A 25,666-nucleotide genomic window follows, 5' to 3' on the forward strand; every position below is an offset into this window, starting at 1 on the left:
ACATTTGCGACGTGTATGGAGAAGGTGTCATAGGCGAGTCTACAGCACGGAAATGGTTTGCAAAGTTCAAAAATGGCGACTTTGACGTCGATGACACGTGCCGCAGCGGAAGGCCTTCTGAATTCGATGAAGAACTGGGAAATGCTTGAAAAGAATGCCACGGTCAACAAGGAGCTCTACGTTGCCCAGCTACACCGTGTGAATGAGGCTATTCGACTGAAAAGACCTGATCAACATGGTCAAACCATACTCCTTCACGACAACACCAGGCCCCATGTTGCACAAGTCGTCAAAGCCGCACTCCAAGAGCTCGAATGGGAGGTCCTTCAGCATCCGCCATATTCTCCGGACCTTGCACCGACCGATTACCATCTTTTCCGCTCCCTGTCAAACCATATGAAGGGCGTTACCTTCGGTAACAAAGAGGTCCTTAAAAACTGGCTCAACAACTTCTTTGACACCAGACCAGGCGTTTTTTGGCGGTACGGCATCAACAAATTGGTCGAGAGGTGGGAAGAGGTTGTAAACAGCAACGGCGAATATATAATTGATTAACTTATTGATATAATTATTGTTTTTTGTTTAAATAAAAGTCTTCGGTAAAAACGCTACGAACTTATTCCCCAACCCAATATGTTTGTTCATGAGGTTAAAATTTGTTTTCCAAACAAACAATCCAATAAAAAAATGGGAAGAGGACATGAACAGACACTTCTCCCAGGAAGAAATATAAATGGCCAACAGATATATGAAAAGATGCTCATCTTCGTTAGTTATTAGAGAAATGCAAATCAAAACTGCAATGAGATACCACCTCACACCTGTTAGATTAGCTATTATTAACAAGACAGGTAATAACAAATGTTGGAGAGGCTGTGGAGAAAAAGGAACCCTCATACACTGTTGGTGGGAATGTAAAGTAATACAACCATTATGGAAGAAAGTATGGTGGTTACTCAAAAAACTGAAAATAGAAGTACCTTATGACCCAGCAATCCCTCTACTGGGTATATACCCCAAAAACTCAGAAACATTGATACGTAAAGACACATGCAGCCCCATGTTCATTGCAGCATTGTTTACAGTGGCCAGGACATGGAAACAACCAAAAAGCCCGTCAATAGATGACTGGATAAAGAAGATGTGGCACATATACACTATGGAATACTACTCAGCCATAAGAAATGATGACATCGGATCATTTACAGCAAAATGGTGGGATCTTGATAACATTATATGAAGTGAAATAAGTAAATCAGAAAAAACCAGGAACTGCATTATTCTATATGTAGGTGGGACATAAAAGTGAAACTAAGAGACACTGATAAGAGTGTGGTGGTTACGGGGGGAGGGGGGAGAGGGAGAGGGAAAGGGGGAGGGGGAGGGGCACAAAGAAAACTAGATAGAAGGTGACAGAGGACAATCTGACTTTGGGTGATGGGTATGCAACATAAGTGAACGACAAGATAACCTGGAGTTGTTATCTTTGAATATATGTATCCTGATTTATTGATGTTGCCCCATTAAAAATAAAATTATTAAAAAAAAAATTTATTTTCAATTCACCATTTTTTCTGAAGGTACACCCTCTAATGCTTCCATAGTCTCTGTAAAGAAACAGTAGTATAACAAAGGACTGAACTTAGAATTGAAAACCTGTATATCTGTGTCACCACTTGCCAGCCATGTGGCCTTGAATATGTTAATTAATCTGAGCTTCGATTTCTTCACCTGAAACTTGGGAATAATAGCTGTCCAACACTATGTTGTTGTGAGGGTCAAAGATAACACATAGGAAATGATCAAAATCCATAAGTGGTTTCAACTAACATATCTACTTGAGGGCTAGGCCAGAGTTGTTCACAAGCGGACACGAGCCAGTTGTCCGTCTGCTTCAGAACCTGGGTTATAGAACTGACCCAGCAAATAACCCGGTGACCGTAAGGGAGTCTGGTGCACACGTGAAAACCTGCAGTGCTCAGGATCTGGGTGCATCCGCACGTGTATGTGGCGTGGCAGAGAGCACCCTTTCCCATTACAGACCTCTTCTGCTCTAGCCAGATCAGGAGAAGAAAGACGCCATCTTTCAACTCTCTTCCCTTTGTCCAAGCAAATGAGACCAGACAACAACAGGGTGCCACAGCCGTGACCGTGATCAGCAGGGTGTAGAAACCAGCTGCAATGACTGCCAATGGACTAGGAATCTGGGATAATTGGCAGTGTCCTCTTTGCCCCTACTCCTGCATATTATTATAGATTGCTAAATCATTGTCAATACACCCACCTGATGAAATTAAGCCCGTGGGGCCACTAGAGTTAGTATCACGGATGAATCCAGCAATGCAGCTGAGGTTTTCTTTGGCATAGAAGCAGAAAACAAAGGTCGTTGTCTAAACAGCTCAAGTCTTTTCTTTGAAAAAAGACAAACTAGAGGCATATGAAAATTTCTGCAATTTCTGGCAAGTGTCCTCATTCAAACTATAGATAGTAAGGTCAGTGTTCACGTTGCTAAGGAAGGGGTGACCCTGACGCTTGCGTCTTTATGTCATCTAACATTTAAGTAAATATTTTCTCTTTTACAATTTGGATCATCTACTTTTCCTCCACACAATATTGAAAAGTTGCATAAATAGCTGTTAGGTGTATTACTTGTGACACACTCCCAGAGTTAAACAGAAAATGCTCAAAAGCAAAAAAGAAAAAAAAAGGTGCTCAAGTAATCGGCAAGTAAAAGTTGTTTATATACCCTAAGGAAGAGACAATTAAGAAACAGTTTATGCTGAACAGAATTTTGATCATAAAAACTAGTGATTCAAAGATCTAAAAAAGAACATACAAATCTAGAAAAATGTAAAACATATTTTATGTCTCCTATCAGAATTAACCTGAGAACACCTAAACGTTGTTTTTAAGAGATATCAATATTAAAAATTGTGCAAAGAAAATGTACCCATAGTGTTTAAACCCTAAAACCAAGAGCTGGTTTATGCATGACAAAAATAAAATTAAAAGCATATAAAATAATATGTAGTTTACAGAATTCAAAGAAAATCAGGGTGACTTTAAGTCAGCTGAAAGACAAACAGGGACGGGGACATTCTGTAAAGCAGATGCTCTGATGACGTCTACTGCAAGTGGGGTGGCAGGAGGCTCTGAACGCCGAGCTGTCACTGATAGGAGGGGTACAGTGCAATATCTCTGACAGCCAGCAAATTAACCGGGGCTCTGGTGAAGTTGCCAGAATGAAAGCCAGGATAGTGTTCAGTAAGAATTGCTCTCTGGGAGAGCATGCCCAGCATATGGTGGAGCCGGGACCGGATGCCAGATAAGTGCAGCTGCCGCTCTTTATTCAAGTTTCTAAGGGAGTCAAAGTAGGGGGAGCCCCAGTAGCTGGGGTGTCCGAGAAAGCCACGGTCAGTGGCTCTGACGGAGGTCTGGGAGCCGATGGAGCTTGCCACAGAGCCTTGGGAAGACAGCGAGGAAGAAGACTTCAAACTGGAAGATCTCGAGACAGACATCCTGGATACAGGTGACCCTTCTTTAGACTGGGCTCCCTGAGAAAAGAGAACATGCTCGTCCGCATGAGTCTGGGTGGTGGCCGCCATGAGCCGAACCACAGTTTGGGAGCTCGCTGCCCTGGTGGCGACTGTGGTCTGGGTCCCAGCGCTGGCGATGGCAGTGCTGGTTTGCGTTCCCGAGTCACTCACGCTCACTGCTGGCGTCTCCTCCCCTGGCTCTGTCTGAGTGGAGGCATCGGCCACCTTTCCGCCCACCGGTTCGTCCTTGTGGCTGTTGACGTAGTCTCCCTCACTGATGGTGGAGGACTCAGAGTCGTGGCGCCCGCCCGCTGCCCTGCCCTCGGGGGGCGCCGTACACTCCAGCTCGACCTTCTTGGGGGTGCTCGAGAGCCGGGCCAGCCGCAGCCGCAGCAGAGTGCCCAATGTGGTGGGCTCCTTGGACGGTGGCTTCCGGTCAACCAGATGGTCAAACTTGCCGCTGATGCGAAAACTGGACAGGAGCTTGGTGCTGATGGGCTTTGACTGCGCATACAGGATACGGAACTCCAGGTCAAAGTGTTCAACCACTTGGCCAGACAGAATGACCAAGTTACTGCTGTTTAATTTGCCATCTGTCCACGTAAAACTTTAGGATTAAAAACAAACAAACAGAAGCTGCTAAGAATAAGCAATTTTGGTCAACCTGAGTAATTGTCAACCTGAGTAGTAAAGCCCAGACACCCTGCTACATAAGAGTCATAACTCGGATGACAGCACGTCTATCAGGTGGTGTGAATTCAACCAGCCTTAACACAGGCACGTGACGTGTACAGGTTAATGTGAAAAGGCCAACACACCAAACCCAACACATCCTCAGCCTCAGAGTTTTAAGAACAAAGTGTGGTTTTTAAAGTATTTAGGCCAGCACCCTAAATATTCAAAGTGAGGAAACTGATGGCAGGAAGCTAGGTGGACCCTAGAGCAGGCCCAGTCCTTAACAGTGGCCAGGGAAGGGCCCCCGGCTCCCTCCAAGGCTGCCACTGTCACAAAGAAGACATTGTTGTTTTTCTAACGGTGCTATGCTGCCGTTGCTGGAAACACACTTAGAGCTGATCAGGCCGGTGTACTTACCTGTCCAGCATCTCTGCCCCTTCCCCTGGTGACAGAACCCAAGCCCCGCCTATCTGAGAAGGCCTTCGGTATGCACCTCGTCTGATCACAAGAGAGGTGGGCATGTGACCAGGCTGGCCAGACTACCCTTTCCCCTTCGATACGGAGAGCTACCCAGGGCGGGCATGGGACCTGCCTCGGGCCAAGTAATTTTTCAAGGATTGATACCAGTGCTGAGAGAAACAAAGTCAATCTCTCTGGGAGACAGCTATTAAAGGCCAGGTGTGAAAGCCTGCATCTTTGCCTTCAAATGAAGAGCGTGACTGGGAATAAAGACCAACTAGAGAAGCCAGGAGACAGTGTTCTGATCAATGTGTGGTCTCTAGGTCAAAAAGACCCACACCTTTCTACACTTGGAAGTCATGTGAGTCAATAAATTCCATCTGCAGAGTTCGAGTCAGCTTTTTGCACCTGCTATCACACCACTGATAGAGAAGGAAGGTTCTGGTGGGAACCCTCAATGAGAACACGTCAATAAGACCCCTATCTAACACCAGGATGATCAAGGGTCCGCAACAAATGAAAGCTATCATCATCCTCAGCTGCAATGGTAGCATCTTTCATTTGTAGAGGGTACTTCTTTATATTTTAGAATAGCCAAAAACTAGTCGCACTACGTTTGGCTATTATAGAAAATCCTACTTTGGGTGAAGGTCTAGGTTCCTCCTGTTATTTAAAAACTTCTTGGCCCTGGCTGGTTGGCTCAGTGGTAGAGCGTCGGCCTGGTGTGCAGGAGTCCCAGGTTCGATTCCCAGCCAGGGCACACAGGAGAAGCGCCCATCTGGTGGGCGTGCCGGGTGGATCCCGGTCGGGCGCATGTGGGAGTCTGTCTGACTGCCTCCCCATTTCTAGCTTCGGAAAAATACAAAAAAAATAATAATAATAATAATTTTTTTTTAATTTTTTTAAAAACACTTCTTATAAAAAGAAGTCTAAGAAGAATATGACTTTTTTCCGGCACTGACGGCGCTGTTTGAGAAGGCGTCAAGACTTTCTTCATCTGACTGCCTCGTTGTCCACCTTTATCCAGAGCTGACACATAATTATCACTCAGGAATGTGTTTCTTCAAAAACTAGTTTTTCGGCCCTGGCCGGTTGGCTCAGTGGTAGAGCGTCGGCCTGGCTTGCGGGGGACCTGGGTTCGATTCCCGGCCAGGGCACATAGGAGAAGCGCCCATTTGCTTCTCCACCCCCACCCCCTCCTTCCTCTCTGTCTCTCTCTTCCCCTCCCGCAGCCAAGGCTCCATTGGAGCAAAGATGGCCCAGGCGCTGGGGATGGCTCCTTGGCCTCTGCCCCAGGCGCTAGAGTGGCTCTGGTTGCGGCAGAGCAACGCCCCAGAGGGGCAGAGCATCGCCCCCTGGTGGGCAGAACATCGCCCCCTGGTGGGCAGAGCATCGCCCCTGGTGGGCGTGCCAGGTGGATCCCGGTCGGGCGCATGCGGGAGTCTGTCTGACTGTCTCTCCCCGTTTCCAGCTTCAGAAAAATACAAAAAAAAAAAAAACCAAACTAGTTTTTCAATTTTTAAACTCTACAGACGCACCTCACACCCCCTCAGACAATCTAATGTAGAGATGGCCAAACATCGAAGCCACAGGAGAAAAAATGGCAAAGTCTCAACTTCTGAAACTCATGTTAACCACTCATTACCTCCACCCTCTATTCGGCTGCTCTGCACCCGCCCCGAATATGCCATTGCCCAGACGAGACTTCAGAGGTGGGGCCGGCACGGGTCAGCACTTTCCAGGCTAAAGCACTAGATTACAAGGCTGGAAGCAAGGTGAAGGATTTAAGTGTAAGCGGACAGTTTCAGCTCTGCCCTCTGCACTGATGCTCATGCCCAAGACTGTCCTTACCTTCAAATAAGCAGGGATGGGTTCCACAGACCCAAGGGGCAAGACCTGAGACTGCTCCTGTCATGGTCAACCCCAGTCATCCCTGCTGGCCTGCAAGGCTCGAATCTAGGACTTGCTCACCGTCGGGTCTCCAGGTAGATTTCAACCTCTGCACTTCAGTTTTGCAGACGGCAGGGCAGGGGAGGTGACCCCGTGCCAACTACCTCCTATGGGAGGAAGCTTTGGTGACCCTACTCAGACACAGATGTACACATCACAGACTGCCTGGCGGAAGCCTTGTGTTGAGGGGGAGAAAAAGCTTTCACCTTCCCATGGCATGCTCCTTCTAAATAGATTAGAATAATAAGCATGGATGGGTGAGGAACTTACCTGTAGGAGCCTGTAGCCACTCGAATGCCATCAATCAGTGTGAACTTTTCGTGAACCTTCCCAACAATTTTGGTCCCTGACCTTGCATAGTAGATATTTCCTGTAATAGTCCGAACTGTCATCAGCTATTGCAGGAGAGTAGGGAAAAAGAAATGAACAGTTTAATGAACAACTGATTAAGACAAGAAGGTTTAGTTTACATTCCTAAACAGACAAATTTATAAGCTGATGAGTGGGTCACGGTCACCACTCAGTGACAGTGCACCCGGTACGCCAGGCAGAGCGGGTCACGGTCACCACTCGGTGACAGTGCACCCGGTACGCCAGGCAGAGCGGGTCACGGTCACCACTCGGTGACAGTGCACCCGGTACGCCAGGCAGAGCGGGTCACGGTCACCACTTGGTGACAGTGCACCTGGTACTCTAGCCAGGTATTCTCGGGACTCAAGTCATGCTGCTTCGCATTCAGTTCAGCTTCTCATGTGCCCGTTGCTACATTTATTTTTGAGACCCTTACTTACTGCTCTAAAAGAAGACTCACATTTTGGTGATACTACACAGAATCCAAGAAATGATTTTTGAAACAAAGCCAGGGGATTAAATTATCAAAGGAAACACACTAGTAATAAGTAACATCTTAACAAAGGCTTAAAGAAGCTAAACTGGTATTTTTCCTACTTCTTTTGTTTAATAGGATCACTAATAAATAACAACCCCTTCTTATCCCAACACCATAAAGGTATAGGGAACACAGAATGAGCCTTCTCTAATACAGGACTTGAGACAGGAAACACTCATATCACATATGGCTTAATCAGCAATGTCATATTTCCTATAAGTATGTATTTACCAGAAAGGTACCCTGGTGACACACTGGGGCTTTACTGTATGTATATGTATAATTATCTTTATAAAATGACACATGTAAATGTATATACAATGGTATGCAAAATACTAAGACAATCTGCATTCTTTGGAGCAGATCAGTAGCTAAATATCTTTAGAAATCTTACACCTTCAAATTAAGTGTTTAAGATTTTTGTGTAACTCTCTCATTCATTCCACAAAGCCCCTACTATGTGTGTGCCAAGTCTTGCGACAAGAGAGATACAAGGCATGCTTCTTGCTATAAAGCCCACTCTTGACCTGCAGGGACTGGACAGGAGAGAGAAAAGTAATGAAAGATTGAAAACTATAGCAAGACTAACTAACATCATCCAAAGAAGTGAAAATATACAGCCACACAAAAACCTGTGCACAAATACTCACAGTATCTTTATTCCTAATAGTAAAAGACTGAAACTATCCTAATGCCTTTCAGTGGGTGAACAGTTAAACTATGGTACAACCTACCAAGATACCACTACTGATACATACAACAATTTAAACAGACCTCAAGGGCTTTACTTTATGTCCAGTGGAAAAAGCCAATCTCAAAACATCAGATACTAAATGGTTTCATGTATATAACATTCTCTAAATAACAAAATTACAGAGAGGGGGACAAATGAGTGGTTGCCAGGGTTAAAGACGGTGGGAGAAGGGCCCGGGGTGGGGGGCGCGGGACGTGACCAATCCGGTGAAGCAGGAGGGATCTCAGTGGTGCAGAATAGCTCTGTATGTTAATGGCACGTGGTTACACACATGTACACATGTGAGAAAACGGCACAGAGCTATTGACACACATTGCACCCACGTCAATTTCCAGCTCCTGCTATCGTACTGTAAGTCACACAGACATGACCACTGGGGGACTCTGGGTGAAGGGTCCACGGTAACCTCTATATTTACCTTGGCAATTTCCATGAATCTATCATTACTTAAAAAAATAAAAATAAAAAATAAAAAAACAAAATTGATGACAAGACATAACATCACTTCAGTGGTATTCTCACCAAAATGCATAATCTGAATTTAACCATGAGGAAACATCAGACAACCACAAATTCTACAGAACACTGCCTAATATTCTTCAAAAGTGTCAAGACCCTAAAAGACTAAGAAGGAGCCTGACCAGGTGGTGGTGCAATGGATAGAGCGTTGGACTGGGATGCGAAAGACCCAGGTTCGAGACCCCCGAGGCCACCAGTTTGAGCGCGGGTTCACATGGTTTGAACAAAAGCTCACCAGCGTGGACCCAAGGTCGCTGGCTCGAGCAAGGGGTTACCCAGTCTGCTGAAGGCCCACGGTCAAGGCACATTCGAGAAAGCAATCAATGAACAACTAAGGTGTTGCAACGAAAAACTGATGATTGATGCTTCTCATTTCTCTCTGTTCCTGTCTGTCTGTCCCTATCTATCCCTCTCTCTGACTCTGTAAAAAAAAAAAACCGGCCCTGGCCGGTTGGCTCAGCGGTAGAGCGTCGGCCTAGCGTGCGGAGGACCCGGGTTCGATTCCCAGCCAGGGCACACAGGAGAAGCGCCCATTTGCTTCTCCACCCCTCCGCCGCGCCTTCCTCTCTGTCTCTCTCTTCCCCTCCCGCAGCCAAGGCTCCATTGGAGCAAAGATGGCCCGGGCGCTGGGGATGGCTCTGTGGCCTCCGCCCCAGGCGCTAGAGTGGCTCTGGTCGCAACATGGCGACGCCCAGGATGGGCAGAGCATCGCCCCCTGGTGGGCAGAGTGTCGCCCCATGGTGGGCGTGCCGGGTGAATCCCGGTCGGGCGCATGCGGGAGTCTGTCTGACTGTCTCTCCCTGTTTCCAGCTTCATAAATATATAAAAAAAAAAAAAAAAAGGAAAAAAGAAAAGAAAAGAAAAAAAAAAAAACCAAGAAGGAGGAACAGTTCCAGGCGAGAGGAAGCTAAGGAGACAGGACAAGTATGTGCCAGCTGTGGTCCTGGACTGAATCCTGGACAAGACAGAGGCTTTCGTGGAATGATTAGTGAAATGTATAAGATCCTTAGCTCAAATAAGAGTTTTCTAACAAGCTTATTTCTTTTTTTTTTTTTTTTTTTTTTTTTTTTTGTATTTTTCTGAAGCTGGAAATGGGGAGAGACAGTCAGACAGACTCCTGCATGCCCCTGACTGGGATCCACTGGCACGCCCACCAGGGGCGACACTCTGCCCCTCCGGAGCGTCGCTCTCTTGCGACCAGAGCCACTCTAGCGCCTGGGGCAGAGGCCAAGGAGCCATCCCCAGCACCCGGGCCATCTTTGCTCCAATGGAGCCTTGGCTGCGGGAGGGGAAGAGAGAGAGACAGAGAGAAAGGAGGGGGGGTGGAGAAGCAAATGGGAACTTCTCCTATGTGCCCTAGCCGGGAACCGAACCCGGGTCCCCCGCATGCCAGGCCGACGCTCTACCACTGAGCCAACCGGCCAGGGCCACAAGCTTAATTTTTGATTTTCAAATCTGTACTGAAATGTGTAAGATGGTAACATTTAGAGAATTTGGGTGAAGAGTATTCATGAACTCCTTATATTGTTTTTGTAACTCCTTTGTAAATCATCAATTATTTTCAAATGGAAATTAATTTTAAAAAAAAGGGGGGAATAATTTCCACAGAGGTACACATGGAGCTGGCAGGGAGGGCTTCCTGAAGGAGGTGATGATTACTAAGCAGAGCTTCAAAGGATCAACACATAAGAGCAAGCTTAAAAAATATCACTATGGGCAGATTTAGGCTTGGTTTTGTGCATCTTTCTCTTCAGCACTTATCTGAATGTTGTGCAGGCTTCTGTGATGCTGGCCAAAGCACTTTTGAGGCCTGCTCACCAATGTGTGACCATGGGCTCACAGTCAGGACACCCACCATCCGAACCAGCCGCAGAGCTGGGCCTGGGGAGAGTCGGCCCCCACCGGGTGAGGGCACACGTTCACCAGCACAGACACGCCCAGGCGGGCGAGAGGAGCAGCCCGGGACGATGGCACCGCCCTGGGAGGAGCTAAGACACGATGACCACTGGGAGGAGTCAGCTCCCACCGGGTGAGGGCACATGGGTGAGGGCACACGTTCACCAGCACAGACACGCCCAGGCGAGAGGAGCAGCCCGGGACGATGGCGCCGCCCTCGGAGGAGCTAAGACACGATGATCACTGGGGGGAGTCAGCTCCCACCGGGTGAGAGCACACGTTCACCAGCACAGACACGCCCTGGCGGGCGAGAGGAGCAGCCCGGGACGATGGCACCGCCCTGGGAGGAGCTAAGACACGATGACCACTGGGGGGAGTCAGCTCCCACCGGGTGAGGGCACATGGGTGAGGGCACACGTTCACCAGCACAGACACGCCCAGGCAAGTGGAGCAGCCAGGGGCGATGGCGCCGCCCTGGGAGGAGCTAAGACACATGACCACTGGTGAGGCCAGAGGTACAGACCTCCCTTCTGCCCCTCCTCCGGAGGGTCAGGACACCCATAAAGGCACCAACCAGCAGTGCCCAACTGAGTAGGCAAGCAGTACTCCTAGATTTCTGCCAAGTAGATGGGTCAGAGCCAATCACTTGATCAAAGTTGTGGCTAGGACCATTCTGTGATTTTCCTGCTGCTGACCCAGCGCCTTAACTACAGAGACTGCCTTGAAATGGGGTGCTGACCCCTCAGTGTCTTCACCTGGCTCTACGTGAGCAGTCACGGACTGAACACATGGCTACAGGGCATGTGCTTTTCCTGGCCTGGCTGCATATTCCTTGGGTCCACCTGATCTCATTTTTTTACTGTTGGGTCACATGGCTAATTCATTTCACTGGGGCTCCAAGCTCCAAGCCTACCTCCATCGTGATTGGCTTTGTAGCACTGGCAACAAGTTACAAACTACTAATTAAACCCAATCCTCAGATTCCTCGTTAGGGAAAACAACCAACAAGAATTCCATGGGAGAAGTTAAATAGCTGAAATTTTGCAAAACCAAATCGCTTGATAATAACAAGGCTGTAACTTTATTTCCCCTGTGCAGTAACCTACAGTATTAAAGCCCAAACTCTTTGCTTACTTTGCTGATGGCTTTACTCTCAGTCTCTAGAACGACTCATAGTAGGTGAGGAACTAAGTTGATAAAATTAAATTCTAAGCTCACAAGTAGCTTAATTTTTTATAAATGGGTGAAATAAATATGATTATTGTTCTTGCCTCTTTCCACTAAAGAGATCAAGCTAGCTAAGTTGTATGACATTACATTTAAATTCTTAAGCTCAAATATTTTCATGCTAAGAGTGAAGGACATAAAAAGTCTAATTTTATAATAACGAGACACAAGAGGCGCCTTGTGACCATGATGGCAGTCGGGGAGTCAAAGCCAGTCCCGCTCCTCACCAGCTGTGGACACTGCGCTCTCTGTCACCATTTCCTGATCTAAAGCGTAGGTAGAATGCCTCTTACTCAATAGGGCTTCTGTGAGGATTAAGTTGCATAACATTTGTCTAGAGCCTAGCGCAGTGCCAAGGACAGAGCAGCTCCATAAATGGTGGTCACTATGAATAAAATCCGAGCCAACCAGCCTGATCAGGCGGTGGCGCAGTGGATAGAGCATCGGACTGGGATGCAGAGGACCCGGGTTCAAGACCCCGAGATCGCCAGCTTGAGGGCTCATCTGGTTTGAAGAAAAGCCCACCAGCTTGAACCCAAGGTCGGTGGCTACAGCAAGGGGTTACTCGGTCTGCTGAAAGCCCGTATGAGAAAGCAATCAATGAACAACTAAGGTGTTGCAACGCGCAATGAAAAACTAATGATTGATGCTTCTCATCTCTCTCCATTCCTGTCTGTCCCTGTCTATCCCTCTCTCTGACTCACTCTCTGTCTCTGTAATAAATAAATAAATAAATAAATAAGAATTTAAAATCCGAGCCAGCCAGCATTACAGTCAGAGGTAGCTGCTACCAAGGCAGGCCCTGGACGTCAACAGCCAGGCTCCCGGTGAGGGGGCAGCACGAGGTGAGGCAGAGGCCAAGCTTTGAATCCGGACTCTCGTTTCTTTTCTGCGAGACTTCGGGCAAATAAATCACTTTGCTCACAGCCTGCGATCCCTCTCCTGTAACAGGGATACCACTACCAACTGTCATGTAGGCAGGTCCTGTTTTTGATTGTGGTGAGGCCAGAAACAGTGTAACACAAACCTTTTCCTGTTCAGGATGAATTTTCAGATCCATACACATATCCAAGAACTGAGAGAGCAGAGCCTGGTCCAGAAGGATGTACACAGCAACTCCCTGTTTGCGACATATCTCCTGCAGGTCTCTGAAGATGTCGATGTCTGTGAACACGTCCATCACCACCGCAATCACCTGCAGGGTCAGGGTGAGCAGAGGAAGAGCAAGCGTCAGCTCACACCGCCTTACAGCTCCCTGCCTGGGCTCTGGGCCCTTGTTCGAGCCGGGAAAGGCTCCCCACCCTTCCTTCGGTCTCCTTCCTTCTGCGTCTGAAGTATGGAGTCCCCTCACCGGGGACTCCTCTCCGTCTCTGAAGACACGGGGCCACTGTAGCCTACAACCCTGAACTTGGCCCAGCTAACCCATGGCTGATGTCTCAGAAACATGCATTCATCCACGGCCCTGCCTGCCTATGAACCTGTTCCACCCAACTTCGCTTCTTTTACTAAAAGCCCTGTCTCATGGGCGCAGTTCAGACCAGCAAGCTGCCCAGGCTCTGTGGCTAGCACACCATCATCTTAGGCCTGCTGCTTCCACGCTGGCTTCAGCTCCCCATGTCTGGAAAAGAAGTAAATAAAACCTTAGATCTCTCTGAGGCCCCTTCTGGGTGTAACATGCTTTAAGTCTGTGATTTTGATTATTGTCTAATTTGGGGTCATGAGCTTTGATTTTCTGTTACAGTGGAGACGGGCCCACCCATCCACCAACTCAGGCACGAAAACGATCACACCAGGCAGGCAGATCCTGCCACTTTTGCCTCGAACACTGATACTACCTCTTCCTAACGTTCTACTCCCTCCACTAGTCAGGATCCCACCAAGGGGCTCCCACGGCACCAGCCTCACCTCTGCGAATGGTGGTCTCTATAGTTAATCCGTCTGCAGTACAAGCCCCCAAGAACAGCAGTAGGGACACAGACCTAGGGAAATAGCTAAGGATTCTGTCTGGAAGCGCAACTAGGCCTTTCTTCTCCCCGGAGACACGGCTCCGTTCGTGCCTACTAATCTATTTCCCACACTTGGCATTACGCTACAGTTAAGGGCTCCCTCGGTCATGTGTCTTTGGGAAAATTACAGCTGTTCCGAATGTCTGTTTCCTTAGCTGCAAGATAGGTTTGTAGTGAGAACTAAATGACTATGTTACATGAAGTGCAAGGTACACGAGATCCCTTAAGCGTCCGTGCGGTGACTCACTCTGCCAGTCCAGTCTGAGCCGTTCAGACGACTGAACCCGGGGAGACATCCGCCAGCGCCGAGCTCTCCTTGCTAACGAGAGGCTGCTCCAGCCACAAAGCCTCTAATCACACCCTTTGCAGGTTGAAACTGTGGACTCAGCTAACTCCTGGCAGGGCCGTGGGGATGTCTTAGAAACAAGTCCCTGCAAACCGAGTTGAGGCAGTGGATTAGCCAGGGAAACTGCTCCCTGGGGCCACGGTAGGGATCCCTTGTACAGTCTGCAGCTAGAAGGGCTTCTCTCTTTTCTTTTTTTACTTTATGTATTGGTTTTAGAGAGAGAGGAAGAGAGAGGGAGAGAGGGAGAGAGAGAGAGGGAGAAACATCTATCTGTTCCTGTATGTGCCCTGAGCAGGGATCGAACCTGCAACCTTTTGCATGTCAGAAAGATGCTCTACAAACCGAGCTATCCAGCCAGGGCAGGGCTTCTCACTTTTCCTAACCCCAACAGTAAACATTGGTCTTGTAGCATCATATTAACTTTTTTTTTTTAATGTTAAGGTAATTTACTTACAGGTCTCATATCTATGGGAGCCGAGGCGTTTGAATGGGGCTGATTCGATCTCGGGCCAGAAGGACTCAGGCCAGCACCCAACAAGCATCACCCGATTGGTATCTGGGGGAGGGGCGGGCTAAAGGAGAAATGCTGAGACGGGAGGCAACTTTGCTGCCGTTCTCCAATACCCCCTGGTCTTGTCCGCCCGGAGGAGGGACCTTGAAATGCCAGCTCCTGAGAAGCCACCGCTATGAGAGTCTGGGAGATCAAGTTATCTTTCTGGCTGCCTCTCCCTTTTCCTCCCCTCCCCAAGCTGCTTCTTTTTTTAAAAAAAAAAAAAAAAATTTCCTTTGTAGAATTATTTTGTCATTTTTAAAATTTATTGATTTAGAGAGAGAGGAAGGAGAAAGAAAAACACTGATTTTGTTGTTCCACTTATTTATACGCTCACCGGTTGATCCTATATATGCCTACCCGCAACCCTGGCGTATTGGGACAATGCTCTAACCAACTAAGCTACCCGGAAGCAGTCTCACCCCGAATCTTGTTGAAACCCCAATTGTGAGCTAGTCTTGGTAAAGGGCACAGTGAAACCCACTGGGCACAGTAATTTAAAAAATAAAAAGTGTTCTTTCTTTCTGACTTGGTGGCATCTTCAGAAGTTTGTACCTTCCGCGGAGTTTATATATATAAGTGGTAGTCAACCTGGTCCCTACCGCCCACTAGTGGGCCTTCCAGCTTTCATGGTGGGCGGTAGTGGAGCAACCAAAATATAAATAAAAAGATAGATTTAACTATAGTAGGTTGTTTTATAAAAATTTATTCTGCCAAACTTAGCGAAAATCTGACATAAAGTACTTGGTAAGTAATTATTATTATATGCTTTAACTTGCTGTAACTCTGCTTTATAAATTTTATAAAGTAATGTTACTTCCCTACTTTATAAATCACCATTACTGTGGAACCGGTGGGCGTTTAGAAAATTCTACTACTAACAGAGATACAAAAGTGGGCGGTAGGTTTAAAAAGGTTGACTATCCCTGATATACAGCCTATTTTGAGTTGGTTTTACCCCATTCACGCAGGCCACATAACACAGTGGTTAAAAGGCATAAAACCCTGGGCACACAAAGCCCAGCTCTGTGGCTTACTACTTGTACAACCCTGGGCAAATCGCTTAATGTCTCTGAGCCTTTGTAAGACATGGATGATACCAGCATCCGTGTCAAAGGGTTGCTGTGAGGGTCAGATGAGACTAAGCTGGAAGGGGCTCAGGCTGGAACCGGCGTTCAATTTCACAGCCCGCACCCCTCCACAGTCTCCTGTGGGTGAATCCCTGGACTAGGCAGACAGATGGTTATAAAGAATTTGCCCGACATCCAACTTACCTGCGAAGAGAGGATCCGGGATGCAGGGAAGTAAAATGATAGAAACTGTAAGAGGCAACTAAAGAGAAAAACACTCAGGGGCGGGGGGCAGTCAAGCTTCTTCCTGCAATGGCGGACACACCACAGACTCTGTTTACCAAGGAGCAGAGACGGCTCCTGGGGGCAGGGCATCTGAGCTGAATCACAGACAAGGTCTGGACAGGGCAGAAGTGTCGGGAGGACATTCTGGCAGGAAGCCCTGTGATGACAGAGGAAGACGTAGGAAATGATGGGGTATGTACCAGTTTGGCTGGCACGTGGAGCATGCACGTGCCGGGAGCAACAGGACATGACTGGGAGAGATGCATGAGCAAGATCACAGAAGGCCTTGAGTGCCCACTGAGGAATCAATATCCCACAGGCAATGGAGGGAAGAAGAATGGGTTCAAAGCGAGGACCCCAAGGGGCCGGACGCTGATGCTGGGAGAGGCTGGGTAGGTGGGGATTCCGCCCACCTCCTCCCACACAGCTCCACCTACCCAAGTGCCCGCAACTCAGGCACTGAGCTACTTTTCAGGGTCAGCAAGCGTTTAGGGGGACCACAGACCTAAAGAAGAAATATCAGTGGCAGAGGCTCCAGCGATGGAAGCAACGAGTGTTAGAGGAGGGGAGGGGCCATGGGAGAGCCACGCAGTGGACTGCGTGGGCTGGGGAGGGAAGAAGAGGGAAGGATGGGGGGGGGGGCAGAGGAAGATTCAGGTTCACACAAACAGAACCCAGGAAAAGAAAGAAGCCTGAGATAGAAGCTTCGAAACTGACTCCAATGTGGCAGTAAAAGCTCCCCAAAGGGGCTCCCCACGCACAGGTGTACTGAGGAGCTCACGAGAGAAAGCTAGAAGAACAGAGGCCTGCGTGGCTCTCTCTCACCCCAGCGTTCCTTCAAGTACTCAGTGAGCCCACCATGAGCCCGGCATGGTGTGGGGCACTGAGGGACTAGGGCCAATCCCTGACCTCAAGAAACCCAGTCCATTGAGGAAGACAGGAGACGAGCCGGGGTGACACATGCGACGGGGCCGATGGACGTGTACCCAGGGTGCCCCTGGCACCACAACCAAGGAGCCCGCCCGGCTGGCCAGGTTAGAGAGGGCTGGAGAACTACTGGAGGCAGGGCCCAGGAGCACGGCCATTAGTATTAATCGCCTGCCAAAAGGAATTTAGATTCACAACTCCATTAAACAACTGTACAAACACCAGCTTTGTCACGCAGTAAGTTAGCGTCTCATCTGCTATTGGCTTCACTGCTTGGTTTTAAAAGCCCGTGTGTATTGAAAATAACTGGATTTGACTGCTGGTCCCCAACACCCACAGCGTGTTCAGAGGGTGGAAGGAGTCCTTTCCTCCCGAATGCCCCTGTACTCAACGTCCCCTCCTCTCTTACTGAAGCAGGGCTCTTAAGACTTCTATAGAAGGAGCAGCTCTATCCATGGAAGGAATCAGTAGGAAGTCATTCCTTCCTTAAGATCTAAGCCCTGTTCCCCTAGACTCCCTCCTCAGTCCCCCCCGCCCCCGCAACCAAGCTCTGTAGAGTTGAACTAGACTCGGGGCTTCCCAAATCTCCGAGGGGACAGTCTCTGTAGTGAGCTAAGCAATGACTGGACTCATTCACTAGTCAGCCGAGCGCCTGTTTTCCAAGACCAGACACATCCCCCAGGTGCTGGTGCTCAAGCTGCAGGCGCTGGGCCCAGAAGCACATCTGGACTGATGGACAAAGGAGAGACACATCAGGAAGTGGGGCATGTCATGGTCATCAAGTGCCCGCACGGCCGCTGCGGTACTGCCCCATCCCAGCCTGTGCCGCACAGAGCCTGCCCACTGTCTTAGTGCTAGAAATCTCTAAGTGGTGACTTTCGAGAATCTATTCCAGCGTCAACACCCATCTGAAACTCAGTGCAAATCAGTCATGCCTGGTACCCTACACTGTCCCTACACCTCTCCAGCCACATCTGGAGCAGCCACACCTGTGTGTCAATCACATGTCACCGTCGCAGGTGACAAAACCCCAAGCTTTACTGTGCCCTACCAACTATCCCTTGCTGATTTCTACCAAGAGATTTGGTGGTCCATGTAGTTACAGTCACGATCTCTGTGCTATTCTTGGTCTTTGGGAAGGGCACAAACTGTGTTTATGCTACACTGGAATCTTTCCACATGTCTTCTTGCACAAAAGCTCTAAAGAGACATCTACAGATTTCAAAACCCCATTAATTGTTATCCCCAATTCACAGATGAGAAAACTAAAGCTTGCAGTGGTTAAGTAACTCATTCAAAGTGACACAGTTAAGCAAATGCAGGAGCTGGAATTTCAACTCAAGTCTGTGTGACTCCAGAGCTATGCAGGCAAGTGTTAAACTAAATATTACTCCAAAGAAGTCTAACCATGTTCAGTCTTCAAGTCCCGAGCTCGGACTAAATCCCGAAAGGGGCAGTAGAGTAGTACGTGGGAGCAAGCCCACCAGAGGATGCTCACAGATACCAGGTCATGACTCGGAGCGAGCACCAAGGAAACCTGGACCTCCCTAGGGCAGGGGGCACCCTTCTCGGCAGGTGGCACTGCTAATTCAGAACGAGCCAAGTCGGGATCTCTTGGGAAACAAAGATGTTATGTGAACAGGCTGCAGAATCAGACCTGGACATGGGTCCTAGCTCTTCCACTTGCAAGCACTATGCACCCTCTCACAAGTTAGTTCAGTTCTGTGAGCCTCCATGATATGCAAGTAACACTACGTATATCTTGTAGCATTTGGGGCTTTAGTCAACAAGAGACTCCATGCAACCACTTGACAGTTCCTAGCATCAAGAGCCTCATATGGCAGGTAGTCATATTTGGTCCCAATTCTGCCACTATTCCCGGGGAAGCCATTCTATCTGCACTCAGTGTCCTTCAACGCAGCCCCTTCCAGCTCTGAAGTCTGAGTCATGCACCCTCGATGGGCTGGTCCGGCCCTCACCCAGCACATGAGCAGCCTCAAGGGGCTACTCACTGGGTCATTCCAGTTGTCATTCCAGTTCTTCCTCTGCGTGAAGCAAGATGTTCGTGTCAATCACCCCTTCCTACTGCACCTCAGTTTCCCTCCCTCCCCACCCACAGTCATACAGCAAGGACACATGTGCAACAAGCTTGGAATCTACCAAAGTTCCGCAGACATACAAAGACAGGCCAATCTGTCCAGTGGTCACCAGCGCCCGTCTGAATTCCCCACTGCCCACATGACACCCAGAGCCGATTTCCTCCAACTCCCTAGGGCTCTTGCCACTTCTTCTGAAGACTATCTTGCTAAAGCAAAAGATATATTTTCTCTCGATTTCTTATATCTTTTAATAGAACAGAAATTCTCTCCTTGGAACTATCATGATATCATCTTCAGAGTTCAAAAACAACAACAAAAACATGTGAATTTGTTTGTGTGTGTTCTGTCTAGATTTCAGAGGCTATTATTGTAAGATGAACAATTCAGGTATCAGATGAGCGTGCTGGTGGAGCCTCCAGCTGCAGAGTGGCACAGTGCCTCTCCAGTCTGTCACTGGTCCGTGAGGGTCAGAGCATAGAACAGCTGCATTTCCTCCACACTGTTCCAGCCTGAAGTGTGTGTGTGTGTGTGGGGGGGGGGGGGGGGCTGGGCGTTTAGAAAGGGAAGGAACAGCATCAAGGTGTTTGAGGGGAGGGGGCTTGCCAGGCTATCATTCTGAGTTATTTGGAAACATGAAAACATTTGCCTGCTTCCAAAATCCAATCTACAAAACAAGGTCCATTCAGAGACTCTTTGTTCCTCCCTCCCCACTATGGTAATAATTTCAGTTAGTTTTGGCTCATTCTTCCAGTGCAGAGGTTCTGGCACGTGCATCAGGATTTTTTGAAAGCCCGTATATACCCACATGGCCCAATGAGGGCTCGCGGCACCTCTAGCAAGGTCTCCACTCCCAACTGACTTGTGGGGGCCGGACCTGCACAAACACCGATTCACATGGCAACAGAGGCAGAGAACCCAGTGAGTCATCACCCAGCACAAAGGTACAGCAGTAGATTCGAGAGTAGGTACGTAAGAGAAAATCCTATATAGTTCAAAATTACCTACAAACTCTTCAGGAAGCAAACTTTTTAGCTCTCAAAAAGTCCAAAGCAGCCCATATCTCTCCCAGTTTTGGTGAAGCTCAGCTGAGCACAAGTTCCACAGTCAGCCTGTATGCAGAAGCCATGCTGCACATAAATCGTGTGCTTTTCAAACGTTGTACCTTACTTAGTATGGCGGAATGCCCACTTTGAAAGGCACACAGAAGCTGAGCCAGAGGGACAGGCAGATTCACAGCCCCAGTCACACCCACCGTGGGACAAGTGCTTGCGGGGAAAGGCACACAGAATCACCTGAACTCCTGCACAACCCTCCTTGCTACCCCTCCCTACCCACCCCCCTAAAATGATGTAGCTGAACGATCAAAGGTGCACATGATAGGTCCCCACAGTACCTCCTGAGCACCTATTCTGTGCCAGATGCCCTAGAAATCTAAACAGCTCAAAAGCAGCATAAGTCCTGGGTGAGGATGAACCCTAACCCACAACCGTCCATTCAGGCTACATAGCAATTTCACAGCCAAGTCCTGTCAATTCCACCTAAAATTCTTCCCCTGCCCCCACCCCCTGCCCCAGCACTGTCTTAGCAGAGACCCTCTTCTGATTCATAATCCCGATGGCCCCCTCCTTACAACCATCCTGGATACCAGTCTCACCCCTCTGTAACCCACCCTCCTACTTCAAGTAGTGTGCAGAGCTAGTGACAGTCTGGCCCATGCCCCCCGTCAGCCTCCTCTCCTACCACTAACCCTCACAGTCTGCTCCAGCGTGAGGAACTTGGCTGCCTCCCAAACATGCCAGGTCCTTTCACACTTCTGGGCCAGTCCCTGTCCTGCAGCCTGGCAGGCCCCACCCATCCTCCTGGCCTCAACTCTAAGGTCACCACCACTCCTGAGGGTTTCTTTCTTCGGCCCCTCCCCTATGACCTGTAGCCACCTCCTCTCGGCTTCCCCGCAGCAGACTGCCAACTCACAGGTGGAGGCAAGGACCATGCCCTCGACCTGTGGCCCTAGCCCCTGGCACAGTGTCTAATACACAATAGGCACTGAATAAGCAAGTATTAGTCATAAGGCAGAGACGCTGAAAATATACTGCTCACAAAAATTAGGAGATATCTCAAAATGACTATGAAGTGATAAAAAAAAAAGAAGCATGTGCTTTTTTTTATTAAGAACATCAGAGGCCCTGGCCGGTTGGCTCAGCGGTAGAGCGTCGGCCTAGCGTGCGGAGGACCCGGGTTTGATTCCCGGCCAGGGCACACAGGAGAAGCGCCCATTTGCTTCTCCACCCCTCCGCCGCGCTTTCCTCTCTGTCTCTCTCTTCCCCTCCCGCAGCCAAGGCTCCATTGGAGCAAAGATGGCCCGGGCGCTGGGGATGGCTCTGTGGCCTCTGCCTCAGGCGCTAGAGTGGCTCTGGTCGCAACATGGCGACGCCCAGGATGGGCAGAGCATCGCCCCCTGGTGGGCAGAGCGTCGCCCCTGGTGGGCGTGCCGGGTGGATCCCGGTCGGGCGCATGCGGGAGTCTGTCTGACTGTCTCTCCCTGTTTCCAGCTTCAGAAAATTTAAAAAAAAAAAAAAAAAAAATGAAGAACATCAGAAAAGCAAACGACAAGTCAAAAAAAGTTGTTCCACTATGCGAATGAGACACAAACTCAACTTTTATTTCATTGGTGAAAATGCACTATACAAAAGGCTGAAAGCACTAGAATATCCGCACGGTCTCTGATCCCCTAATTTTTGTGAGCAGGTACTTATTGGATTTAAAGGTAATGTACCACCTTTATTGGTTAAAATGACCCCAGTTCCAAACACATAATCTCAAAGATACAAGAGTGTGGCTGGACTAGTGCACAGAATGGGACAGGAGGTTCTACCCAGGAATGTCAGCATTACAGAACGGCCCCAAGACAAAGGAGAGTCTGAGCACCAGCCTGGAGCCCCTTCCCCCTTCTAACCCTAGCCTAAGAGCTTATCGACAGTTTCCCTCTGCTGTTAACTCCACTGAAAAATAGAGCCGCGAGATGCTAAGGCAATCCCTCTCTTCCATAGAAACCCATTCATTACTTTTTCTTAAGTTCCCAGTGCCCAAGTTCCCGTCTTGGAGGTCGGCTTTGGGAATGCACACCTGCCCCACAATTAAGCCTTTTTCCATCTTTTTAATCTCATTAAACCCCCTAGTGTCTGCAGCATCAAAAGGGCCCTCAGCACTGGAGGGCTGATATTGGCCTAACTGGAGATCACACCTACTCCCCCAAAGGCAAAGCACTACTAGCCTATTGTATCCCTAGCTGCTACGACGACCCCATCACCAGGCAAAGAACAGCCAGCATCAGGGACACTGGGGAGACTCGGGGCTTGTTCCTGGACTTACTGTATCAACTACACTTGAGGCACAGATACTGTAACCCACAGTCACACTCAAGTACCATCCAAGCAAGTCTAACCATGACCTACAGCAGGGATCCCCAAACTACGGCCCCCTGAGGCCATTTATCTGGCCCCCGCCCGCACTTCCGGAAGGAGCACCTTTTTCATTGGTGGTCAGTGAGAGGAGCACATTGACCATCTCATTAGCCAAAAGCAGGCCCATAGTTCCCATTGAAATACTGGTCAGTTTGTTGACTTAAATTTACTTTTCTTTATTGTAAATATTGTATTTGTTCCCGTTTTGTTTTTTTACTTGAAAATAAGATATGTGCAGTGTGCATAGGGATTTGTTCATAGTTTTTTTTATAGTCTGGCCCTCCAACGGTCTGAGGGACAGTGAACTGACCCCCTGGGTAAAAAGTTTGGGGACCCCTGACCTAGAGTTTTACTGCCACGTCCCCAGTACAGACATCCAGGAAGGTGAGCACTGCCAGTCCGCGCAAGCAAGGTGGCAGCTCCATGGCTCTGGGCTAAGGTGCCTGCTCCACCCACCTGGTGTGCTGCATTCTCCCCCGCCCCCAACCCCGACCCTCAGATACCCAGCACTCTGCTGCAGTCTCATTCAGCCAAGACAAGACCTCCCACTGCACCCCAATACCGTGTCACACTACGAGTGAGAACCGCACCAACATCCGCTGTGAGTAGGTAGGGTCGACCTAACGCAGAGGATCTGCACTATAGGAAGCCACTGCTAACGGGGGCATCACCCGGCCAGTGGACAAGCAACCTCCTGCCCCACCCATTCACAGAAGGAGCAACGTTCCTCCACTCTGTGTAGGTATTGCCACTCTGGAATGTGTTTGTTTTCTACAAGAAAAGACACGTGGAGGTGACTAGCTACAACAGATTGCTAATGCCCGAGTTGTCTCTGCGGGACATTTCCGGAACTTTCTCCTAGGTAATGAACTTCTTAAGTAAAGTAGCTCCTAAGAAGCCCCTGAAAGTAGGAATCTAGTGTTGGCTGCCAGCCAGGAAAACGGCTGATCCGGTTTGGTTTAACATTTGAAATGGGAAGTATTTCTGGTCCCCTTTTCCCAGAGCACATGCAAGTCAGGCGTTGGAAGTACGGCACGATTCTCATTCTCCACGACCAAGACTCCTCCCCCTCGCCCCTAGACCAGGGATCCGAGGGGTGACACGCAGGGTGGGGTGCGTCGGGGACCCCCGGGCCACCGGCCCGCGCTCCCAAGAGGCCTCAGTTTCCCATGCGTGAAGAGGGTCTCGCATCCCAGCCAGGACCGAGGCGTCCCGAAGGGCTGGGCCGCTCACCTCTCGCGCCGAGCGGAGCTGCTGGCGCAGCGCGTCCTTGCAGCCGTGGGGGCCGCCCGCGCCCGCGCCGCGGGGCTGGAAGTGCGCCTCGACGCGCGTGGCGCCGCGGTAGGCGCCCTGGTAGAAGGCCGGCCAGCCGAGCTCCAGCAGCGGCGGCTCCAGGTCCGACTGCTCGGGGAAGTAGGTGCCGGACGAGCAGTCCTGCGACGAGCCGAAGGACTCCTCGGCTCCCGCCGCAGCGCCGTCCTCGCGGGGCCGCTCGGCCGCACGCAGAATGGAGCGCACCTCGTCGGGGTTCAGGAAGCGGCCCAGGCGCTCGCGACGCAGGAAGGCCGCGAAGGCGTCGGGGCCGCCCGCCACCAGCTCCTCGAGAGCCAGGCGCTGCGCTTCGCTGTACAGCTCGGCCAAGTTGGGCGGCCCGCACGGCGACAGGCAGGCCTCGGGCAGCTCGTCCAGGCCCTCGGGTAACAAAGCCATAGCGGCGCTCGGACCCGACCACGCTCCGGAGAACGCGGGCCGACAGTGCCTTTATAGGCACCTTTGAATCAAACCGGCCCGCGCCATTGGCCGCGCCGCCCCGCCCCAGCCCTCCCATTGGCTGTCTTCCCCTAACGGTGGGTCCGAACGCGAAGCACGCCGCTACGGCCCCTGGGCGTCCATTGGCTGCCCCGCCGCCGGCCCCGCCCCGCGCCTTCGCATTGGCGGCGGGCTGCGGTCCAGCACTAGCTCTAGTTCTCGTTGTTTGGTGGAATTTAAATTTAACGACTCTGTCCTCCTCCGAAGTAGTCGTTCCTGTTCGGGCCCTCTGGGACACTGATCTCTTCACAGTCACCTAAAGAGGGGACGGGCCTGATGGCCCGTGCGACCCGGAGTAGCCGCGCAGGCAGCAGAGCCCGAACTGAAGCCTCAAGAACCCAGGCCCTGCCATCCTAGCGCGCCCCCTGCCGGCCCTCCCTGCAAGGCCTGGGGTGGTCAGACCTAGGCACTGGAGAGGCAGGCAGGTGCCTGGTCCCGAGCACACTGACCTCGCTGCTCCAGGGCAATCAGAGCTTGGGCATGACAAGCCAGGTTGTCTTTATCCCCTACATTTAATCATTCGTTCGTTCATTCATTCATTCATTCATACCGATCTATCACAATAGCCACTTCTTTGATGACACCCTGAGGTAGTTTTCTCTTCTCTCCCTTCATCGTGTTTTTGCCTGGCAAAACCCCAACCTACTTTCCACCTGCACCTGGGCAGCCCTGCAGTGCTGGGGAAAAGAAAACGCAACCAGGCTGACTAGTTGTGCCTTAACTAATGATCTCAAGTGCAGGCTAACCTATATTTCCCTCATGCATTCTTCCTTTTCCTCTCTTGTACTCTCAGAGTTTGGTTCAGAGAGAAACTTCCACATGCTCTCACCACATCTAACTACCCACCCTCATCTCTGCCTACATACTGGGGCCTTCTGTCACTACCAATCAACTGTCCCTTCCATTTGGGCCAGCCGCTCTACTACTAACCTCTATTTCTCCAGCAGTTCTCTCCTCTCTCCTGGTATTATCGATTTCCCTTCTCTACTGGTTCATCCCTATCAGCATGCAAACATGCTAAAATATTTTTCATCTTTTTTTAAATTTACTTATTAACATTTAGAGGAAGAGAGAAAGAAAAGCACCAATTCGTTGTTCCACTCATCCATGCTTTTATTGTCTGATTCTTATATCTGCCCTGACCAGGGATCGAACCTGCAATGTTGACATGTTGGGATGGTGCTCTAGCCACCTGAGCTACTTACTGG

The 25,666-nt window shown here is 49.7% G+C and overlaps 1 protein-coding gene across 1 annotated transcript; it reads right to left on the reverse strand.

The window, feature by feature from the left end:
* Positions 1–1,359: 1,359 nt before the first annotated feature.
* FAM83D (family with sequence similarity 83 member D) lies at positions 1,360–24,380 on the reverse strand. Its single transcript, XM_066236068.1, has 4 exons — positions 23,883–24,380; positions 12,933–13,100; positions 6,891–7,015; positions 1,360–4,143 (listed from the first exon to the last, which is right to left on the reverse strand). The coding sequence occupies exons 1-4, from the start codon at positions 24,357–24,359 to the stop codon at positions 3,168–3,170; spliced, it is 1,746 nt and encodes a 581-aa protein (XP_066092165.1). The 5' UTR covers positions 24,360–24,380; the 3' UTR covers positions 1,360–3,167.
* Positions 24,381–25,666: the final 1,286 nt, after the last annotated feature.

This window comes from Saccopteryx bilineata, chromosome 6 (genome assembly GCF_036850765.1).
Source record: "Saccopteryx bilineata isolate mSacBil1 chromosome 6, mSacBil1_pri_phased_curated, whole genome shotgun sequence".
Classification (NCBI taxonomy): domain Eukaryota; kingdom Metazoa; phylum Chordata; class Mammalia; order Chiroptera; family Emballonuridae; genus Saccopteryx; species Saccopteryx bilineata.

Excerpts from the sequence above, each read along its gene's own strand:
- FAM83D (XM_066236068.1), bottom strand. The coding sequence starts at position 24,359 with ATGGCTTTGTTACCCGAGGGCCTGGACGAGCTGCCCGAGGCCTGCCTG. Across the intron at positions 13,101-23,882 it reads AGCTCCGCTCGGCGCGAGAG|GTGATTGCGGTGGTGATGGA; the intron begins GTGAGCGGCCCA and ends CTGACCCTGCAG. Across the intron at positions 4,144-6,890 it reads GTGGCTACAGGCTCCTACAG|TTTTACGTGGACAGATGGCA; the intron begins GTAAGTTCCTCA and ends TTAATCCTAAAG.